Raw genomic sequence first — 19,920 nt, forward strand, 5'->3', positions numbered from 1 at the left:
GGGCGATTAGTCTAACGTAAGTGTGTTTGTGTGTCCGCTAATATTATGATATTTCCAAGTCTATCTTATGTAACTCAAAAATATTTACAATTCAGGTTATCCCCCTGCTCCCCTTCTAAACCTCAAAGGTAGAATTCAAGGCAATACATTTGTTAGTTTCAAGATTTCGGTCTAAAAGTAGCGACAATGTCACCGTTCACCTCAGACAGCGCCATCAGTGCAGCAGCAAAATGCGTTTAACTCGGCAACGGAGCCGTCTATTCGAGTGAAAACTTTTCCGCCGTAAACCTTCCAGTGTCAGGGTGAGGAGCGATCGAGCCTGGGTCTCTGGAGATGCGGAATTTCAGAGGAATCGAAGAGTTTAGGCCGTTCAAGAAACACAGAGAAGCAGCAGGAACAGGGAGCTGACGGCAGGTTGTCCCTGCGCCGTCCGCTCGCTGCCTTGAAGTTGCTCAGTGCCGCCACCAGCAGCTTCATTGCTGACCCAGTTCAGACTGACTCAGAGAGAGATTCAGCGCAGAGTTCTCAACATGAGCGACAGTGCAGCCGCCGAAACGGCTCCTCCAGTCTCCGCTCCCACCAAAGTCAAGGCTCCCAAGAAGAAGGCGACGGCTCCCAGGAAAAAAACACCCGGTCCCGGGTTGGGAGAGCTGATTCTGAAGGTTGTCGGGGATATCAAGGATCGCAAAGGGACGTCTCTGTCCGCTGTAAAGAAGGCGCTGGAGAGAAGCGGGATCGATGTGAGAAAGCGAAATGCACAGATCAAGATGAGTATCAGGAGGTGCCTGGCGAACGGCTCCCTTGTTCTGGTCAAGGGCCAGGGCGTCTCCGGCTCCTTCAAACTCCCAAAGAATCCAGTCAAGGCAAAAGCGGGAAAGAAGGCGGGAACATCAGCAGCCGCCAAGAAACCGGCCGTGAAGAAATCTGCGGCCAAGAAGGTGACAGCAAAGAAACCTCAGGCCAAGAAAGCGACAGCAAAGAAATCCCCAGCCAAGAAAGCGACAGTCAAGAAATCCCCAGCCAAGAAAGCGAGCGGCAAGAAGACGGCATCGCCAAAGAAAGCGGTGAGCAAAGCAGCGCCAAAGAAACGGACTCCCGTGAAGAAGGTGAAAAAGGCCAAGAGCCCTAAAGCCCCCAAACCCCTCAGCAAACCGGCTAAAGGCAAGGCCAAGCCCAAAGCGAAAGTGACCAAGACAGCAGCAAAGAAATGAACCAGTCGGTGTAATATATAACCATTTGAACCCAAAGGCTCTTATCAGAGCCACCCACATCTCTCAGGAAAGAGCTGAGCCCGGATCCAATGTTATAGGTAACGCAGACCGACCTATTAATTGATCTGAATAAATCAAATAAACACTTGCCATGGTTTACGAAATTGGTAGACCTGAGAATGTGGAAGATGATAAAAAAAACAAAGTGAGATTTTGTCCTTTTATCAGTGTTCACTGCATTAGCCTTTAAGATGTTTAAATTGGCGGGGTTGTTTAGATTGATTCACGGTGGGTAAACGTTCGGTTGTTCAGTTTGTCTGGGCTGTTTCAAACCCAGCCTTTCCTCCTACCTGTTACAGACAGACCAGGCAATGATCCCGCCTCCTGTCCCCTCTGACAGCTAACTAGGTTTTAAAGAATTACTATAATATATTAAATGTTATATTCGTTGCAGACGGATGGTGTTTTGTGTTTTAATGGTTAACTTAATCTCAAGGTTTGTGAGGGTGAATTCGGCGGGCATTTTCAAACTGACCAACTGTCATTTCACGTTATCCAATCAGCCTCCAACAATTCTTTTCCTGCCTTTTCTGTCCCTTCCGGAGCTGTTTCTCTGTGGGTTGAGGGACAGGGCTGTATCCAATCCCAGCTCTAGGGCGGGCTCTCCGTTCCCTTAAACAGGCAGCACCGCAGCAGCCTCAGCATTGACAGCAGCAGCCTGTGTGTGTTACAGAGAGTTGGAGAGAATGGCCCGAACCAAGCAGACAGCGCGCAAATCCACCGGAGGGAAAGCTCCCCGCAAGCAGCTGGCGACCAAAGCGGCCCGCAAGAGCGCTCCGGCCACGGGCGGAGTGAAGAAGCCTCATCGCTACAGGCCCGGTACGGTGGCTCTGCGGGAGATCCGCCGCTACCAGAAATCCACCGAGCTGCTGATCCGCAAACTACCCTTCCAGCGGCTGGTGCGAGAGATCGCTCAGGACTTCAAGACCGACCTGCGCTTCCAGAGCTCGGCGGTGATGGCCCTGCAGGAGGCCAGCGAGGCTTACCTGGTGGGACTGTTTGAGGACACCAACCTGTGCGCCATCCACGCCAAGCGGGTCACCATCATGCCCAAAGACATCCAGCTGGCCCGCCGGATCCGCGGGGAGCGCGCCTAAACGGAGCCTGGCCGGCCCTGCACATTCACCCCGAGAGAGAGAGAGAAACACAACGGCTCTTTTCAGAGCCACTAAACCATCCAGAGAGAGCAGGAAACGATGGGGTGCATTAATATTGTAATTATAAATCTATGAAGTAAATAGGGATTGAGTGAAATATTGATTTCGCGTCAGAGTCAGCGACAATGAAAATACAGCGACCGAGGTCTTCGGTGATCGCAGAATTTATTATAATAACGATATTAGAGATTTGTAATTTTGCTACACAATTAGGAATTCCCCCAGCAAAAGCCCCCTCTTCTCATTGTTTATCATGGTGGTAAACATGGCTTGTGCTTGTGGAGAAGGCGCGGGAGAAGATTTGGCGCAAAGAGACCAACCGCTTTTATTTCGAATTGAAAAGCCCGCCAACATGCCAGAGGAGAATGCGTGAATTCTTATTCGGTGGTTTGTTTTTGTAATGGCAAAAACAAATCATACTTTACTCCCTTTCCTAATTTGCATCTGCAAAAAAAAAATTGACTGGAGTCAAATTTCCGAGACCGACTCTTTTTATTCCGAGAGCGAAAGCGAGCATATTAAACACCAATGAGTAATACATTGCTGAGGAGTTATTCCCCTTGAGCAGCAATGAAAAGAATACATAGTGCAATGTAATTTGTACATCATGTGTTAAAGTAGTGGAGTATTCCGGATTAAATCCCCTCTCTCCTAATTGTCTCCCTTGGCGTTCCCACCAGCTGTAACTCTATGATCATTGTTAAAAATCACACAGCACCAGGCTATAGTCCAACAGGTTTAATTGGAAGCACTAACTTTCGGAGCACCGCTCCTTTATCAGGTGGTTGTCCTGTTGGACGATATCCTGGTGTTGTGATTTTTAACTTTGTTCACCCCAGTCCAACACCGGCATCTCCAAAGCATGACTACTATATGATCATTGCTGAGAAGGCAGGCGGGAAATCATCAACCGTTTTCCTTCCGATTTGGACATCCCGCCGAGATGTAGATTAGAGAAGGGAGTTTTATAGAAAATAATGCTTTCCTACTTCATCATTAATTTGCTTTTAGATTATAAAAGTACAGTTCACACAGTCTCTTTTTAGGAGAAGTGAGCCCATAAGTTGTTTGAAGGGTCCGAGATGCTCTTTGGAGGGGAGGTGCAGACTCGATGGGCCGAATGCCTTCATTCAGCCCTGTCAGGATTTCATGAACTTTCTTCGCCGTGAGCGCATTAATAACGAACACCGCCTTTAGGTAATATTTTAATATCGTGCTCCCTTGTTGCAAAAGCTCCACATTAACTATTCCAGTCCGACAACTGTTCTGGTTTGATCTCGGTTCATTTTGAAAGCTTCTAACCGAAGCAGAAAGCCCCAGCTACAACATTCTGCAACCCAACAGGACCCCGCGGAGTTTTGTAAGTTGAGAAATCAGTGTGTAATGTATCTTCTCGTGGGTCTGTAAGAAAAGGGGAACTTATTTTGTTTCCCAATGATGAAACTCAGGGCTCACACCCCAACCGGGGCTTGTAGCTCCCGGAATAATCAAATAGGGAGTAACTTGAGCAAATAGCATTAAACAGAAAAAATAGATTCACTGGTGTTTAATATGTTCCCAAGAGGCAGAGAAGAGAGGGCACGTTCTCTTTTCTCGAAGCCAACGCCAAATCATAAACAGCTTTCTTCCCAATTTGAAAAGCCCGCCGATTCACAAGTAAGGGAGTATGTTTTGCATAAAAGAATGCTGTATAAGAAGGAGGACGTTGTTCAGAGGAGAATCCACCAATATCTGTTAATTAGGTTACAAATATATACTTCAGACAATTTTTCTCGCTCATTCATTTGCCGAACCCCATCTGTTTCTTTTGACCTGTTTTTTTCTGGACCTGACGAACTGGCAGAAACAAAAACAAGCGCCAAGAACTGCAATCTGCAATTAATCTCTTTATTTCACATTTCAAAACCATCCCGATATGTTAATTAAACATCTCATTCCTTCTCTTACGGAATAAACCGCAGTCACGAAGAATATTAGTGGTTGCCAGAGAATTAAGCCAAATTGGTACGCAAGAGTAGAAAGTGGTTCGTACAGATTAAGGACTTCACTCTCACAGTCACACAGCAGAAACTGACTAAACTGCTCTCACATATTCACATTGCAGAGGCTGACAGGGAGAGAATGGTAGTTACACATATATTCTCATTGCTCAAAATAGGCCAGGACTGACACAGTTAATGGTAGAACCCTGGCGAGTGTTGCCAAACAAGAAGACTTACAGGTGCATATGAATAGCTGGTTGGAAGTGAAGTGGCAGGTATAACGGATTGTGGAAAAAAGGAGTTTGGCATGTTTGCCTTCTTTGGTAAGCATATCGAGTTTAGGAGCTGGGATATCATGTTAGGGCTGCACAGGACATTGGTAAGGGCACTTTTAGCGGACTGCATACAATTCTGGTCACGCGGCTATAGGAAAAATGTTAAGAAGGTGCAAAAAATATTGACAGAGATGTTACCAGCACTACAGGGTTTGAACTATCAGGAGAGGCTGGGGCTTTTTATTCTGTGGAGGATCGGAAGCTGAAGGTGATTTTTACAGCTTTTAAAATCATGAGAGGCATCGATAGAATGAAAAGCCAAGGTCTGTCTCCTCGAGTGGGGGAGCATAGAGGGCAAAGATTTAAAATGACCTCAGGGACAATCTTTCATGCAAGGGTGAGGTCCATATGGAATGAGCTTCCAGAGAAATTGATGAAGGTTGGGAAAAATTACAATATTTAAAAGTAACTTGGATGGGTAAATGAATAGGAAGGATATAAAGGGATATGTGTCAAATGCTAGCAAACGAGATTTGGTCAGTCTAGGGTATCTGGTCAGAGTGGACCAGTTGAATCAAAGGTTGTATGAAAGTTACAGGTTGATAACTAGATTCTCACATATACACTACAAAATCTTGACTTGTGGTGTATGATAAATGCAGTAATAAGCCAGAGACTGACATGTGCAGATTAATAACTACACTCTGAGATACGCAGAGCAACAGCTGAAACAGATATACTCATACAGCACAGATATACTCATACATCAGCCATCGAGTCTGCGCCCACAATAGCCTCTATATCTTTACCCCTTACACTCTATCATAGTGAGAGTCCTTACCCTTATCATATCCTAACCCAATCACCACTTGTGACTGATATTCAAACACGGGAAACAGCTTCTCTTTATTCACCCTGTCCATACACCTTTTACACCAAAATCATGAGCCACCATTCCGTCTTCTCTGCTCGAGAGAAAACAATCCAAGCTTATTTCGTCTCTTATTTTCTTTTGGAAGTAACGTTTGTGCTTTGATACTAATCCCCAACACTGGGTCTGGGTTGAGCACTGCTGCTATCACCGTCGGTTTAATGTGAATGATTTATTCTTGCATCCTGAAGCAGCGCATGCGCGATGCAGACCCTTCCCCAAAGTTGAGCGTTTGTGACGAGGGGAGCGCATGCGTGAGGCCCTCCCCCAGCGCTGCCATTGAGGAGCATTGACTCAGTGAGTACAAGAGGTTTGTTTGAAACAGACCGCAATGGAGAGATCAGCGCCCAGGAAAGGGAGGGAACAGCAGGCTCCTTCCAGCAGCACATCGGGATGGGAGCCTGGGACACAGAGGGGGCTCCGAGACCGGGATTGATTCGGGGTAAGTTCAGGGAGAACCGGGGGCTGTTTGTAAGAGGCCGAGCGGAGCAGGAACTGGTCCCGGAACTTGGAGTGAGCGGGCTGGGGGGAAGAGAGAGGCCTTTCTCGGGCTGTGTGTGGGCCTGCTGAGGGAGGCAGAGTGGGAAGAAGCTGCTGTGGGACATTCTTGTGGTTTATAATCCCCTAAACACTGACGGAATTAAATGTTTGGCTTCTGTTTCATACTGTTTGTTGATACTGGGAAGCACAGACCATAATTTTGTGACAATCTTATAAAGGATACTTATTAGAGTGAACAGACTTGAAGTTTCGAGTAAAACATTAGACATAGCGTCCCTTGTTCTTTCCTTCAACATTTAGTGTATGGACAGCTTGCTATTGGTGTATGTCAGCATTGCAACTGCTTCAGGAATTCCCATTCATGGAGGTGAACAGATGTTATTTCTGGATCTCACCCAATTGTCACAAAGATGCAAATAAAAGAAAAGGAGACGTGGGGCAACTCAGGGAAAGAGTGGAATTGAAACCTGGTTCTGTTTGAATTGCTCGGTTTAAAAATACCCAAATGATTATTAACTGACTGCCACACTGATCAGTTTAATCTTGCCTAACGTTGCTTATATTGATTTACAGGTGAAAAATCTTCTGTGTTCGTTCAAGCAAATATTTGAATGACGAAGGCAATGTCATATTTCCTATTTCCTCGGTACAAAGCCAAGTGTGACCAGCTGCTTCTAACAAACAGAAGGTATGTTACCACGGTCAAAACAGAGAACATCCTTTCCCCAGGCACAGAGCAGATTGAATCGACTTAGTTTGAGCTCAATTTCCAGAGATATATCCAAAGAAACGGACAGTTGGACACAACAGCATAAAGACAAATTTCTTTTTTCTCTGCATTCTCCATGGACATCTTCCCAGTTTCAATTAATATGATTCATAGGCCACTACCATTCACAGCATTTTTGAAGCTGACTGGTTGTTTAAAGTAGGCAATTGGTGTACTAAATCCAGTTTACATTTTAAAAGGCCATTTTAAATGTCACAAACTGGATAAACAATGACATCATGCTTTTACATAATTTCAGCAGCCATATGTGACAAGTAGTGAATCATTACTGAGCGCACAATATCAATAGGAAAAAACAATATCATTTATTCAAATTATTAATACAGCTTCCTACAACATCATGGGATACACTTGATCAGGTCCAAGAGTTTGAGACACCTTTATTTTTTTTTAACGTCTGTAGCACCTCCTCTTTTGGCATGTGGACTGTTTTCACGATGTCAATATTTAATTCCCCAAGTTTCCTAGCCTCCACTCCTATGTCTCCAGGCATAGAATAGTAACTGTACTCACATATTCATATTACAAAGAAAGGTAGATTCAGATTGATAAATGCATTCATACATTATCAAATCAGAAACTGATTGGGAGAGATTAAATATAAATTTATTAGTCATTAATAACTCATCTAGCAGAAACTTTCAGGGGTAGTCTTTTAGTTAGAATTAGAATCCATACAGTTTTGGAACAGGACCTTTAGCCCTGCAAGTCCACACCGACCCTCTTAAAATGATCTCAACCAGAGCCATTCCCTTATCAGTCTACATTTAACCCTGACTAATGCACTTAACCCACACATCCTTGAGCACTGTGGACAATTTAGCATGGCCAATTCACATAACCTCTACTTTGGACTGTGGGAGGAAACCGGGACACCCAGAGGAAACCCACACAGACACGGGGAGAATGTGCAAACTCCACGCAGACAGTCACCTGAGTCTGGAATCGAATCCACGTCTCTGGCGTTGTGAGGCAACTGAGCCACTGTGCCGTATAATGTGCTGCATTATACAAGAATATTCACATTTTAGAAACTGACTAGTACAGATTGATTACAACACTCGTATGTTCACAGAACAGAAACTGATAGTTACAGATTGATAACTACATTTTCACATTCATATTGCAGAAAATGACATATGATTTAGTAAATATATTTGCATATTTATAAGCAGAAACATTCAGGAATATATTAATAACTGTATTCATACGTTCGCATATCTGAAACTGACAAGTACAGATCAAAAACTAAATTCGCTCATTGACATAGCAGAAACTGAGACACACAGATTGATACTTACACTCATACATTCAGATGGCTGAAACAGACAGGCACAGATGGATAACTGCGCTTACATAGCGGAAACTGACAAGAACTTTCCCATAGCATAACCTAACAGGTAAAGATTTATTACTACACTTTCACAGAGGGAAAATCACATTGTCATGTACAATTTGATAATGATACTTAAAAATTACAGAGCAGAATCTCACAGGTACATATTGGCAACTACCACCACTCTCTCATTGACCTACCAGAAATTGACAGATGCAGACTGATAACTACACTGACACATTCACAACACAAACTGACAGGAACAGGTTGACAACTACCCTCATTCATTCATTTCGCAGAAACTAACAGGTACAGATGATAACCACCACTTACATGTTCACAGAGCAGAAAGTTACAGTCATAAATTGATAATTGGACTCACACATTCACGTTACAGAAACTGACAGACATTTTGATGAAGGCATTCAGACATTACCAAAGCAGAAACTTACAGCTACATGTTCATCTCAACACTCTCATAGACAGACAGCAGAAGCTCACAGGGATAGATTGGGAAATACGCATGCACATTTGCATAGTGGAAACTGTCATGTCCATTTTGATGACTATATTTGGATGTTCACAAAGCAAAGACAGATTAATAACTGTACCATATTCATGGAGCAGAATCTGACAGATGTATTTCCACATGCACGTATCAAAAACTGACAGAATTACAAATTGATAACCTCATTCACATATTCACAACACAGGTACTGACAAGGAATGATTGATAAATATACTCACATATTCACCAAGCAGAAACTGACTGGTACAGATTGATATGCAGCAGGTCAGGTTGCGCTTTTCCAGCAACACATTTTCAGCTCTGATCTCCAGCATCTGCTGTCCTCACTTTCTCCTGGTACAGATTGATAACTAAACTCACATGTTGAAATAACTGAAACTGAAAGGTACAGACTGACAGCAACACTCTCATTCTCATAGTTCATACTGCCAGATATTGGTTGAGATGTACACTCTTTCACATAGCAAAAACTGGCAGGTATAATTTAATTACTTCCTCAGATATATGGAGGAGACACTGACAGGGACAGATTGGTAATTACACTCTTCTAGTCACTTAACAGAAAATCACACGTACAATTTGATAACAGCACTTCCACTTTCACTTGACATAAACTCTCAGATAAGTTTGATAAGTACACTCAATTTCACACAGAATCTGACAGGTAGAGATTGAAAACTGCACTCTCATATTGACTTGGCAGAAACAGATAGGCATAGATTCAAACGTGTGCTCACATATTCACATTGACGAAACTGACTGCTAAACCTCCGTATATGGAGAGAAAATTTCCTGATGTATAATTTGGCGAAGAAACTCAAATATTCATAGGGCAGAATGTATTGATCACAACACTGTTTCACCAAGACACGAAAATATTAATAAATACACTCATATATTCACATTGCAAAGACTGAGGAAGAGTTGCTTCCGAATTTCTCATATTCAAAGAGCAGAATTGGTCGTGGATAGACTGACAATTTCACACACAGCCAGAATAACTGACAGTTATGGATGACAGGGACAGATCAAAACTATACTCTCAGAAAAACTCAAAGCAGAATCTGATAGTTTGCAGAATGATAAATGCATTTACACATTCACAAAGCCAAAAACTGACAGTTACTGATTGATAACTAAACACTATGATTCAGAAAACAGAAACTAATGAGGAAAGATTGATCAATTCACTTTCACATTGCAAAGACAGACAGCAACAGATTGATAAATACACCCACAGACACAGAGCAGAAACTGATAGGTACAGATTGATAACTACACACATACATACATAGCAGAAAGTGACGTGGATAGATTGATAACAACAGTCATACATTCTCATTGCAGCATCTGACAGCAACACATTGATTGACAATCTCTTGTTCACATGACAAAATTGACAGGCAGAGACTGAAAATGACAGTCACATTCACATATCAGAATCTGACAGGCACAGATTGATAACAGCACTCTCACATTCACATTGAATGAAACTGAAAGGCATTTGTTGATAGGTAAATGCATTTATCAACAAACCAGAAACTGACAGTTACAGGTTATTACTGACGCTCTCAGATTAACAGAGCAGAAACTGACAGGGATAGGCTGTTCAATAAACTCACACATTGACATTGTAGAGACTGACAAATACATATTTATAACTGTATTTTGACATTTACAAGTAGAGATGGATAACTCCATTCAAACAGAAAAAATTGATAGGTCCAAATTGATAGCTATATTTACATATCCATGAAACAGAGACTGGCAGGAACAAAGTGAGAAATAAATTCAGATTGCAGAAATGGGCAGTGCTCTCAGCTGCAGGGTTATGGGCTGTTAGCAGGAAGATGGGATTAGAATGGCCATCTGGTGTCTTTGGGTTGGAATGGACAAGATAGGCCAAATGGCCCTCTTATGTGCAATGTCATTTCAATGGATCTATAGTTCTATATCAATCTGTCACTGTGAGTCACTGCTATTTGAATGTATAAGTAATTTAAACAAGGCTGAGAGGGACAGAATGTGAGAGTGTGGTTGTCATTCAGAAAGTAGGAATTGACATGCATAGTTCAATAACTAAACTCATATTCACAGCCCCACTTGCATTGGACAGTCCCATTCATGGAGATGTACAATTATTGGTTAGCTTCTGGACCTCACTCAATTGGTATTGAATTAACAAAAAGAAAAATCACCAGACATGGAGGAAGAGTAGAATCAGACATGTTGTTCTGTTTGAATTCCTGTCTTTAAATACAATATCCTAATGATTTATTAACAGAATGTTGCATTGATCAGTTAAAGATGGTCAAACTTGGCTGATGGTGATTTACAGGAGCTTTCTCTTCTGTCTTTCTCCAGACAAACAGTTGAAGAACCAAGACAATGTAATATTTCCTCAGTACAGAGCCAAGTGTGACCAGCTGCTTCAAACAAACAGCAGGTATGTTACTGCTATCAGAGAGAAGAACATTCTTTCCACTGTCAGAGCGAATCGAGTCAGCTACACATTGAGCTCAGTTTAAGACAGAGATGTTCAAACAATTGAGAAAATATCAGTTTGTTTTTTTCTCACAGTTCACAATGCACATGTGTCCAGTTTGAACAAAGTCGCCATTCACAGCTCATTGACATTTGCACAATTTTTAAACTGGAATGTCTGAATTCTTGTCCAAAATATGCACTCCCGAACTGAAACAGATCTGCCTACAATCACCCTCATAACGGTACCACATAACGAATCACACCCTCACAGAGAATATTAGTGGCTGCCAGAGAAATACATCCCTTTACCAAATAGAAACTGACAAGCAGGCATTGATACCTTTGTTCACTCATTCACTTTGCAGAATCAAGCAAAAAGACATTGATAACAACACACATATTGACAGGGCAGTCTCTCTCACACACACACAACCTTTTGCGGACACTGCCATGGATAGATTCATAACACTCACATTCTGTCATTCACATGACAGAAAGTGACACACACTCTCTTATTTTCATTGCACATACCAGCAGGATTGGATTGACAACTACGCTATCATATTCAGATATCAGAGAGTATACGTACAGATGAATAACTGTGCTCAAATGTTCACCTATCAGAAAGTGGCATTACAGATCAATAACCAAACTCAACTGCTGTCAGGTAGAGACTGAAGGTGACACTCTCATTCCCAGAGATAAAAACAAACTGACCGGTACGTTATGATAGCTTAAATTACATTCAGATGTCAGAAACTGACAAGTAGACCTCTGATTGCTAAATACACACTCACTTTTACACAATAGTAACTGTCCTAGAAAGATTAATAAGTGCACTCCCATATTCACAATGCAGAAACTGACAGGAACAAGTTGATAACACTCCCATTTCACAGAACATGAACTGACAGGTACATTTTGATAACTATTCACAGAACAAAATCTGTTAGCCATATATTGACACTCACACTTTTCCACCTATCAGAAATTGACAGATACAGATTGATAACTAAACTCACATTCGCACAGCAGAAACTGAGAGAATAGATTTATAACAACAATCACATGCTTGAATTGCAATAACTTACAGGGACACCTTAATGACAACACTTGCATGTTCATGTGACAAGAATGGTCGATAAATTAATTTTCATATTCACAATACAGGAAGTGAGAGACGAAGACTGTGTCTTTAAGAGGTTTATTTTGTCCTTGAAGAGTAATTTTAAGGCAGAGACACTGAGTCACTCGACCCAACAGTTTGAGGCCTATTGGGTATCTTTACAGAAAACTGAAGACTCATCAACAGAAATACTTTATGTTTGAGAAGGAGACCTTGGATTTGCTGTTTTTAGAGAAATTTAAGAACAAAAATTACAAACTGTTTAGATGAAGCTTATTATCTCAGCCATTCAATTTGCAAATTACATACACGGCAGGACAAGAGAACCTAATTGCCAAGGTGTTGTCATAACTTTGATGACAAAAGGTGGAAACGGTTCGTAGCAGGAAAACATGGACTGTTGTCGTGAATGTTTTCATGCTTAGAGTCACTGAAATGTATATGTATTGTGTACTAACAATGTAAGGGCAAAGAATTTTTTTAAAAGTTAGGCCATTTCTGTATATTTGGCAAAAGTGACAATTGCAGATGCTAGAAACACAGAGTTTAGATCAGAGTGGTGCTGGAAAAGCACAGCAGATCAGGCTGCATCTGAGGAGCAGAAAAATCAATGTTTTGGGCAAAAGCCCTTCATCAGGAATTGAGGCAGGAAGCCTCCAGGGTGGAGAGATAAATGAGAGGGGGTGGGATGGGGAGAAAGTAGCACAGAGTACAATAGGTGAATGGGGGTGGGGATGGAGGTGATAGGTCAGAGGGGATGGTGGAGCGGATAGGTGGGAGGGGAGACTGGCAGGTAGGATAGGTCATGTGGGCGGTGCTGAGCTGGAAGGTTGGAACTGAGGTAAAGTGGGGGGAGGCAAAATGAGGAAGCTGGTGAAGTCCACATTGTTGCCCTGGGGTTGAAGTGTTCTGAGGCGGAAGATGAGGTGTTCTTCCTCCAGACTTCGGATGGTGAGAGAGTGGTGGTGAAGGAGGCCCAGGACCTTCATGTCCTCGGCAGAGTGGGAGGGGGAGTCAAAATGTTGGGCCATGGGGCAGAGGGGTTGTTTGGTGCGGTGTCCTGAAGATGTTGCCTGAAGTGCACTGCGAGGAGGCTTCCAGTCTCCCCAATGTAGAGGAAACTATATCAGGAGCAACGGATACAAAAAATGACATTGGTGGATATGCAGGTGAAACTTTGATGGATGTGGAAGGCTCCTTTGGGGCCTTGGATGGTGGTGAGGGAGGAGGTGTGGTCGCAGGTTTTGCAATGTCTGCGATCGCAGGGGAGGGTTCCAGGATGGCAGGGTAGTTTGTTGGGGGGCGTGGACCTGACCAGGTAGTCATGGAGGAAATGGTCTTTGTGGAAAGGGGTGGGTAGGGAAATATATCTCTGGTGGTGGGATCTCTTTGGAGGTGGTGGAAATGTTGGCAGATGATATGGTTAATGCGAAGGTTGGTAGGGTGGAAAGTGAGGACCAGGATGGTTCTGTCCTTGTTACGGTTGGAGGGGTGGGGTTTGAGGGCGGAGGTGCGGGAGGTGGACGAGATGCGTTGGAGGGCATCTTCAACCAGGTGAGAAGGGAAATTGTGATCTCTAAAGAAGGAGGCCATCTGGTGTGTTCGGTGGTGGAACTGGGAGCAGATACAGCAGAGATGGAGGAATTGGGAATACAGGATGGCATTTTTGCAGGAGATAGGGTGGGAAGAGGTGTAATCCAGGTAACTGTGGGAGTCAGTGCATTTGTAAAAAAAAGGTCAGTGTCAAGTCAGTCGTCATTAATGGAGATGGAGAGGTCCAGGGAGGGGAGGGAGGTGTCAGAGATAGTCCAGGTGAATTTAAGATGGGGGTGGAATGTGTTGATGAAGTTGATGCAGGAGCACGAGGTGGCGCCGATGCAGTCATCAATGTAGCGGAGGAAGAGGTGGGGAGTGGTGCCGGTGTAACTACGGAAGATGGACTGTTCTACGTAGCCAACAGGCAGAGCTGGGGCCCATACGGATGCCCATGGTTACCCCTTTGGTCTGGAGGAAGTGGGAGGATTCAAAGGAGAAATTGCTGAGAGTGAGGACCAGTTCAACCCAACAAATGAGAGTGTCTGTGGAAGGGTATTGATTGGTTCTTTCTAAGAGGGTTGGAAGGTTTGGTGTTATTGTGGCTTTAAGATGTTTATTTTGCTCTTTCTTCTTGAAGTGAGGTTTTATGGCAGAAGTGTCGAGAAGGCTCCACTAGAGTAAACAGTTTGAGGCTCCTTTTAAAGTTGGAATATCAGAAACAGCCTGAGTGGGTGTGGTCAAGCTCTCACAGAATGACATTTTTAGTTTTGGCTTTCACCAAAACTGTTGGTGTGCTGAAGATGGAAAAGCTAGTTTTCCCCTCAGTTACAGTCAGAAGCTGCAGATTGTATTTTTGCTACTGGAGTCGTATGTGAGACTATCTGTTTTATTGAGTTTGTCTTTTGCCAACAATGTTTATGGGATAATACTGGAACGGTTAATTAGGAAGAGTTACTGTGCCCATTATTCTGTTAAGTTTTCCAATACAGTTAAGTTATTCCAATTCCTTCTTTATTGCTTTGTATGTTAACTACTGTGGACAGGACAAAATGCACTTTTTAAAGCCACATTATCATTCTAACTGGATAAGTGCTCTCATATTCACATAACAGAAATGGACTGGTAAAGATAGATAACTACACTGCCATATGTGCACCAGAGTAACATTCAGGAATAGATTAAGCCAAATTCAGATATGCACGAAGCAGAAGCTGACAGGTACACATTAATATCCAAACTCTCTTATTCACAAACTAGAAAACGTCAGGTAAAGGTTGATGACCATATTTACAACACAGAAACTGACAAGGTGAGACAGATTAAAGCATTCACACAGTCACATAGCAGAGACGGATAGGGGTAGACTGTTAATTACACAGACATATTCACTGAGCAGAAACTGACAGGTACAGATTAATAATGCCAGTCAAACTTTGAATAGCAGAAATGAACATAAAGAAATGAATAGCAAAACCCTCATTTGCATAACAGAAACTGTCAAGGATCAGTTAGTGAATACACTCCCATTCACAGAGCAAATACTGCCAGGGACAGACTGATGACGACAAATACACATTCTCACAGCAGAGACCTAGACTGATAATTACACAAACATAATGACTGTGGAAGAACAGACAGATACAGATTGATGACTAGACTGCCATACACACACATCACAACCTGTGAGGAACAGTTTAACTAAACTGAGATACTCACAAAGCAGAAGCTGACAGGTACATGTTGATAACAACATTAACATATTCCCAACACAGAAACTGAAAAGGTAATACTGATAAAAGCACTCCCACATTCACATAGCAGAGACTGATATTGGGAGACTGATAATTACATAGACAAATTCATTGAGCAGAAAGAAACAGGTACAGATTGATAAAGCCGGTCAAACATTCTCATGTCAAAGACTGATATGCACCGCAATGGTAATGACAATTATACATTGCCACAACAGAGACTTTCTAGGATTGAGTGATAATTGCACAAACATAATCACTGTGGAAGAACTGACAGGTACAGACTGATGACTACACTCACACATTCACATGGCAGAAACTGACAGGGTCAGATTGTGAGAGAGTAATAATCATTCACCTTCCGAAAGCTCAAATGGGTAGATCAAAAACCACACTCCCATTTTTCACAGCCACTAATGAGTGATAAACTAATCCTTAACCAACCTGAAATTCTGAACAACACATCATTCACAGTGTAATCAGGGTATCGTAGTGATAAAACAAATAACACAAGAAATTGACACAATTAAAATTTGCTCAAGTACCATGTTCAAAATAATCCATAAATGACCATGACCAGTTCAGAGTGAGTACAAATGACTTGTCATCAAATGACGTTCAGAGAAAATCCACACAGCAAAGTTTATAATGAAAAAAAAGTCCTGCTAGAAACTGAAACGCACTGAATGATATATATTCTAATGTAGTGCAAAGTAAGATTTCAGGAACTGGAAAATCGGCAGGAGGCTGCTGACACTGATTGAGGAGCCAAACAGTCAGGGAGTAAAATTCATGTTGTCAGCAGAAAGCAAAAGGCACCGGTCACAGTACATCAGTTCCCTTTAGTCATTGAGGTAATTGGAGTAGAACTAACAATGATACACACACTGGCAGCTATTCAGAATAATGTATGAATACTTTGCACTGATTCCTATTGGAGATTTGAAGAAGAATAGGGGAAAAGATAAGTGAAGGGAGTTTACAGAATAGATGATGATAGAATGTCCTTCATCTTCAGAGAGTGGAGAGCAAGAAATACGAGCAAAAGAGAACCTTCCCCAACTCCCATTCTCCTCCAACGCGATGCATTTGTCAAGTAGTTCCATCATTTCCAGGAGTAAAACACACTCCTTGTCAGATTGTAGTGCATTTTCTCACTTGACAACAAATGTGATGCCATTTTAAAATGGAAGAGAAAAGAAAACCATTACCAAAAGATACAGAATACATTACAATTAGAATCTCACATTTTAGAGTGAGCTCGGAATTTGGTCCCTTCACAAAATTTCGGTTTGTGTTTCCGATGGTATTGCAGATCTTCACAGATCCACATTGAGCCCCACACTAACCAATCAGAGTGAAGCTACCATTCCTACAAAGTAGCCAATCACGAGCCAGGCTTCCCCCCCCCCCCCCCCCCCCCATCCCTCATTAGCATTGCTGACGCCGTGACGAGCCCGCTTTCCTTTCTTCTGTGTCTGACAATGAGCGGCGCTGGAGCTGAGGAAAAGAAGGTTCTGGATTAGTGGTGCTGGAAGAGCACAGCAGTTCAGACAGCATCCAAGGAGCTTCGAAATCGACGTTTCGGGCAAAAGCCCTTCATCAGGAATAAAGGCAGAGATTTTGCCAGAAACGTCGATTTCGAAGATCCTCGGATGCTGCCTGAACTGCTGTGCTCTTCCAGCACCACTAATCCAGAATCTGGTTTCCAGCATCTGCAGTCATTGTTTTTACCCTGAGGAAAAGAAGGGTCAAGTTGCTAAGAAGCGCGCGAAGAGGGCGGTAAGAAGAGGAGGCGGTCCAGGAAAGAAAGTTTCTACATCTACAAAGTGATGAAGCAGGTTCACCCCGACACCGGCATCTCCTCCAAGGCCATGAGCATCATGAACTCGTTCGTCAACGATATTTTCGAGCGCATCGCGGGGGAGGCTTCCCGCCTGGCCCATTACAACAAGCGCAGCACCATCAGCTCCCGGGAGATCCAGACCGCCGTGCGGCTGCTGCTGCCCGGGGAGCTGGCCAAGCACGCCGTGTCGGAGGGTACAAAGGCGGTGACCAAGTACACCAGCTCCAAGTGAAGGACCGCACTGCGCTGAAACATACACATCCACAACCCAAAGGCTCTTTTAAAAGCCACCTACAACTTCCCTGAGACAGCTGAACCATTATGTTTTGGAGTATGTACAATTATTATCTTTGCGGTATGTGTTCTATAAATGTGTAAATTCATGATTGATCGCTGACACGGTGCGCGTCTTATTCACGGATGTGGTCTTGATGTCTCTCCCCAGGCAGGGACTATGGGATATACATTTAAACGCCAGTGAGTCATTTTTCAGCTGTTTGTATCTGTCCTTGTTGGTCTTTTGTTATTTGATCAGTTCAGGAGCTACAATTCCCGGTGGGGCACGAACCCGAGGTTTCGCCCCCGGCAAGCAAAACAAAATGCTTCCCTCTGAGTCCGATTTTACTTTGTTTATTTTCATTTCCAAATCTCCGCACGGGTATTGTCCGGATGCAGAACCTTGCAAAATGCACTGAAATAAAACTAAAACAGCTGCAGAAGTGGCAGAGGGAATGTGGAACTTTTACCGATCTATGATGGTGTGCAATAGGGAGGGCAACTTTAAAATATTCTCCAACGATCGTGCTCACTATTAACGCACTTACTCGGGAGAACGGAATCTCACGTTTTGTCAGTATGTCTGGGTGCTGTTGAAATGTGATGAAAATGATTCGTTGCAGATTGCAGGGTTTGGCGCCTTTTTTGTTTCCGCTTGTATTTAATGTTTAGAAAATCCCAATTCAAGATCTGAAATGGGCAGGTTCCAATAGGCTAGGGACTGAGGTAGAAAGTTAATGTAGAGGGTACACTTTTAATGTAAAAGTAAATGATCTCGAGTAGTCGTGTATTCTTTTGTGTTTAAACTCTGTACTTGTTGGTACATATTGGCGGGCTTTTCAAATTGTAAAAAAGCGGTTGATGATTTGGTGCCGGTACTTTCCGTCCTCCTCCCCGTCTCCGCTCCGGATTGGGGAATGAAGCAGATATCTGATTGGTCACATTGTTCAGCACCTCCTAATATTGTTTCAATTCCCAATCAGAAACGGCCGCCCCACCATCCCTCCCGAACGTACAAGAGGCCGCAATGAGGGCGGAGTGCAGCATTCTCTGTGAAAGTGTTTGTGTGAATTTGTGACTATGTCTGGAAGAGGAGGAAAGGGCGGTGGGAAAGCTCGTTCCAAGGCGAAGTCTCGGTCGTCCCGGGCTGGCCTGCAGTTCCCGGTGGGCCGTGTTCACAGGCTCCTGAGAAAGGGTAACTATGCTGAGCGTGTGGGTGCCGGAGCGCCGGTCTATCTGGCTGCGGTGCTGGAGTATCTGACGGCTGAAATCCTGGAGCTGGCCGGCAACGCGGCCCGGGACAACAAGAAGACCCGCATCATCCCCAGGCACCTACAGCTGGCCGTGCGCAACGACGAGGAGCTCAACAAGCTGCTGGGAGGGGTGACCATCGCTCAGGGCGGGGTGCTGCCTAATATCCAGGCAGTGCTGCTGCCCAAGAAAACCGCCGCTGGGGCCGCCGCTAAAAAGTGAAGAGAGTATTCTTGAATCTGACAACCCAAAGGCTCTTTTAAGAGCCACTCCCAGCATCTGTGAAAGGAGCTAAACTCTCCCCTCTGTTGGATTGAATTACCTTCCTTTAACTGATATCGGTTTCAGTCCCTGCTTTGTTCGATACTGTACTGTCGCTATGTGTGTGATTTAATATGAAACCTTTCCTCATGGCCGTTCATCGTTCGAGCTGTGACACAAGGAGCGTGAAAAGTTTTTCATGGATAAATTATACACCCCAATTCTAACAAGGGTCCCAGTGCATCATTTTTATTGCTCTTTATATGTCTGTCATCTCGTGTCTTTAATTATCATCCGAAAAATGAATCACTCAGTTCCTGTACTCCTCGCTTGCAGGCAGTTTCACGTTATCTTGAAGTGCATTTAGTAAGAGCTGAATTGGCTCAGTGCCGCAAGAAAGTTTATAATGAGCGGTCGCTGACCCTCTGTGCTTTTAACTCTGCGTTCCTGCGTAGGGCCTTTTCCCTGCCCGTAGAGAGGGAATATAATGGGGGCCGCAGAGTCATCTTCAGCATCTTCGAGTTGTTCGAGTTGCTCTTTAATACTGGACCAGTTCGGGAGCAACATGCTCCTGTGGCGTATGAACTTGATTTTGATCTCTGGCAAACAGGAAA

The 19,920-nt window shown here is 43.4% G+C and overlaps 4 protein-coding genes across 11 annotated transcripts in view; all 4 read left to right on the plus strand.

Annotated features, from left to right (window-relative positions):
• Positions 1 to 19,920, plus strand: part of LOC140470704 (histone H2A-like) — a 149,458-nt gene that overhangs the window by 78,490 nt on the left and 51,048 nt on the right. The gene's annotated exons all lie outside the window — the stretch shown is intronic.
• Positions 477 to 1,615, plus strand: LOC140470881 (histone H1-like). The gene has a single exon (XM_072566827.1). The coding sequence runs from the start codon at positions 531 to 533 to the stop codon at positions 1,209 to 1,211; it is 681 nt and encodes a 226-aa protein (XP_072422928.1). The 5' UTR covers positions 477 to 530; the 3' UTR covers positions 1,212 to 1,615.
• On the plus strand, positions 1,938 to 2,482 carry LOC140470924 (histone H3). Its single transcript, XM_072566860.1, has one exon. The coding sequence runs from the start codon at positions 1,958 to 1,960 to the stop codon at positions 2,366 to 2,368; it is 411 nt and encodes a 136-aa protein (XP_072422961.1). The 5' UTR covers positions 1,938 to 1,957; the 3' UTR covers positions 2,369 to 2,482.
• LOC140470932 (histone H2A-like) lies at positions 18,860 to 19,536 on the plus strand. The gene has a single exon (XM_072566863.1). It carries the CDS (start codon positions 18,875 to 18,877, stop codon positions 19,265 to 19,267), a length of 393 nt encoding a protein of 130 aa, XP_072422964.1. The 5' UTR covers positions 18,860 to 18,874; the 3' UTR covers positions 19,268 to 19,536.

Source organism: Chiloscyllium punctatum, chromosome 52 (assembly GCF_047496795.1).
Source record: "Chiloscyllium punctatum isolate Juve2018m chromosome 52, sChiPun1.3, whole genome shotgun sequence".
Taxonomy (NCBI): domain Eukaryota; kingdom Metazoa; phylum Chordata; class Chondrichthyes; order Orectolobiformes; family Hemiscylliidae; genus Chiloscyllium; species Chiloscyllium punctatum.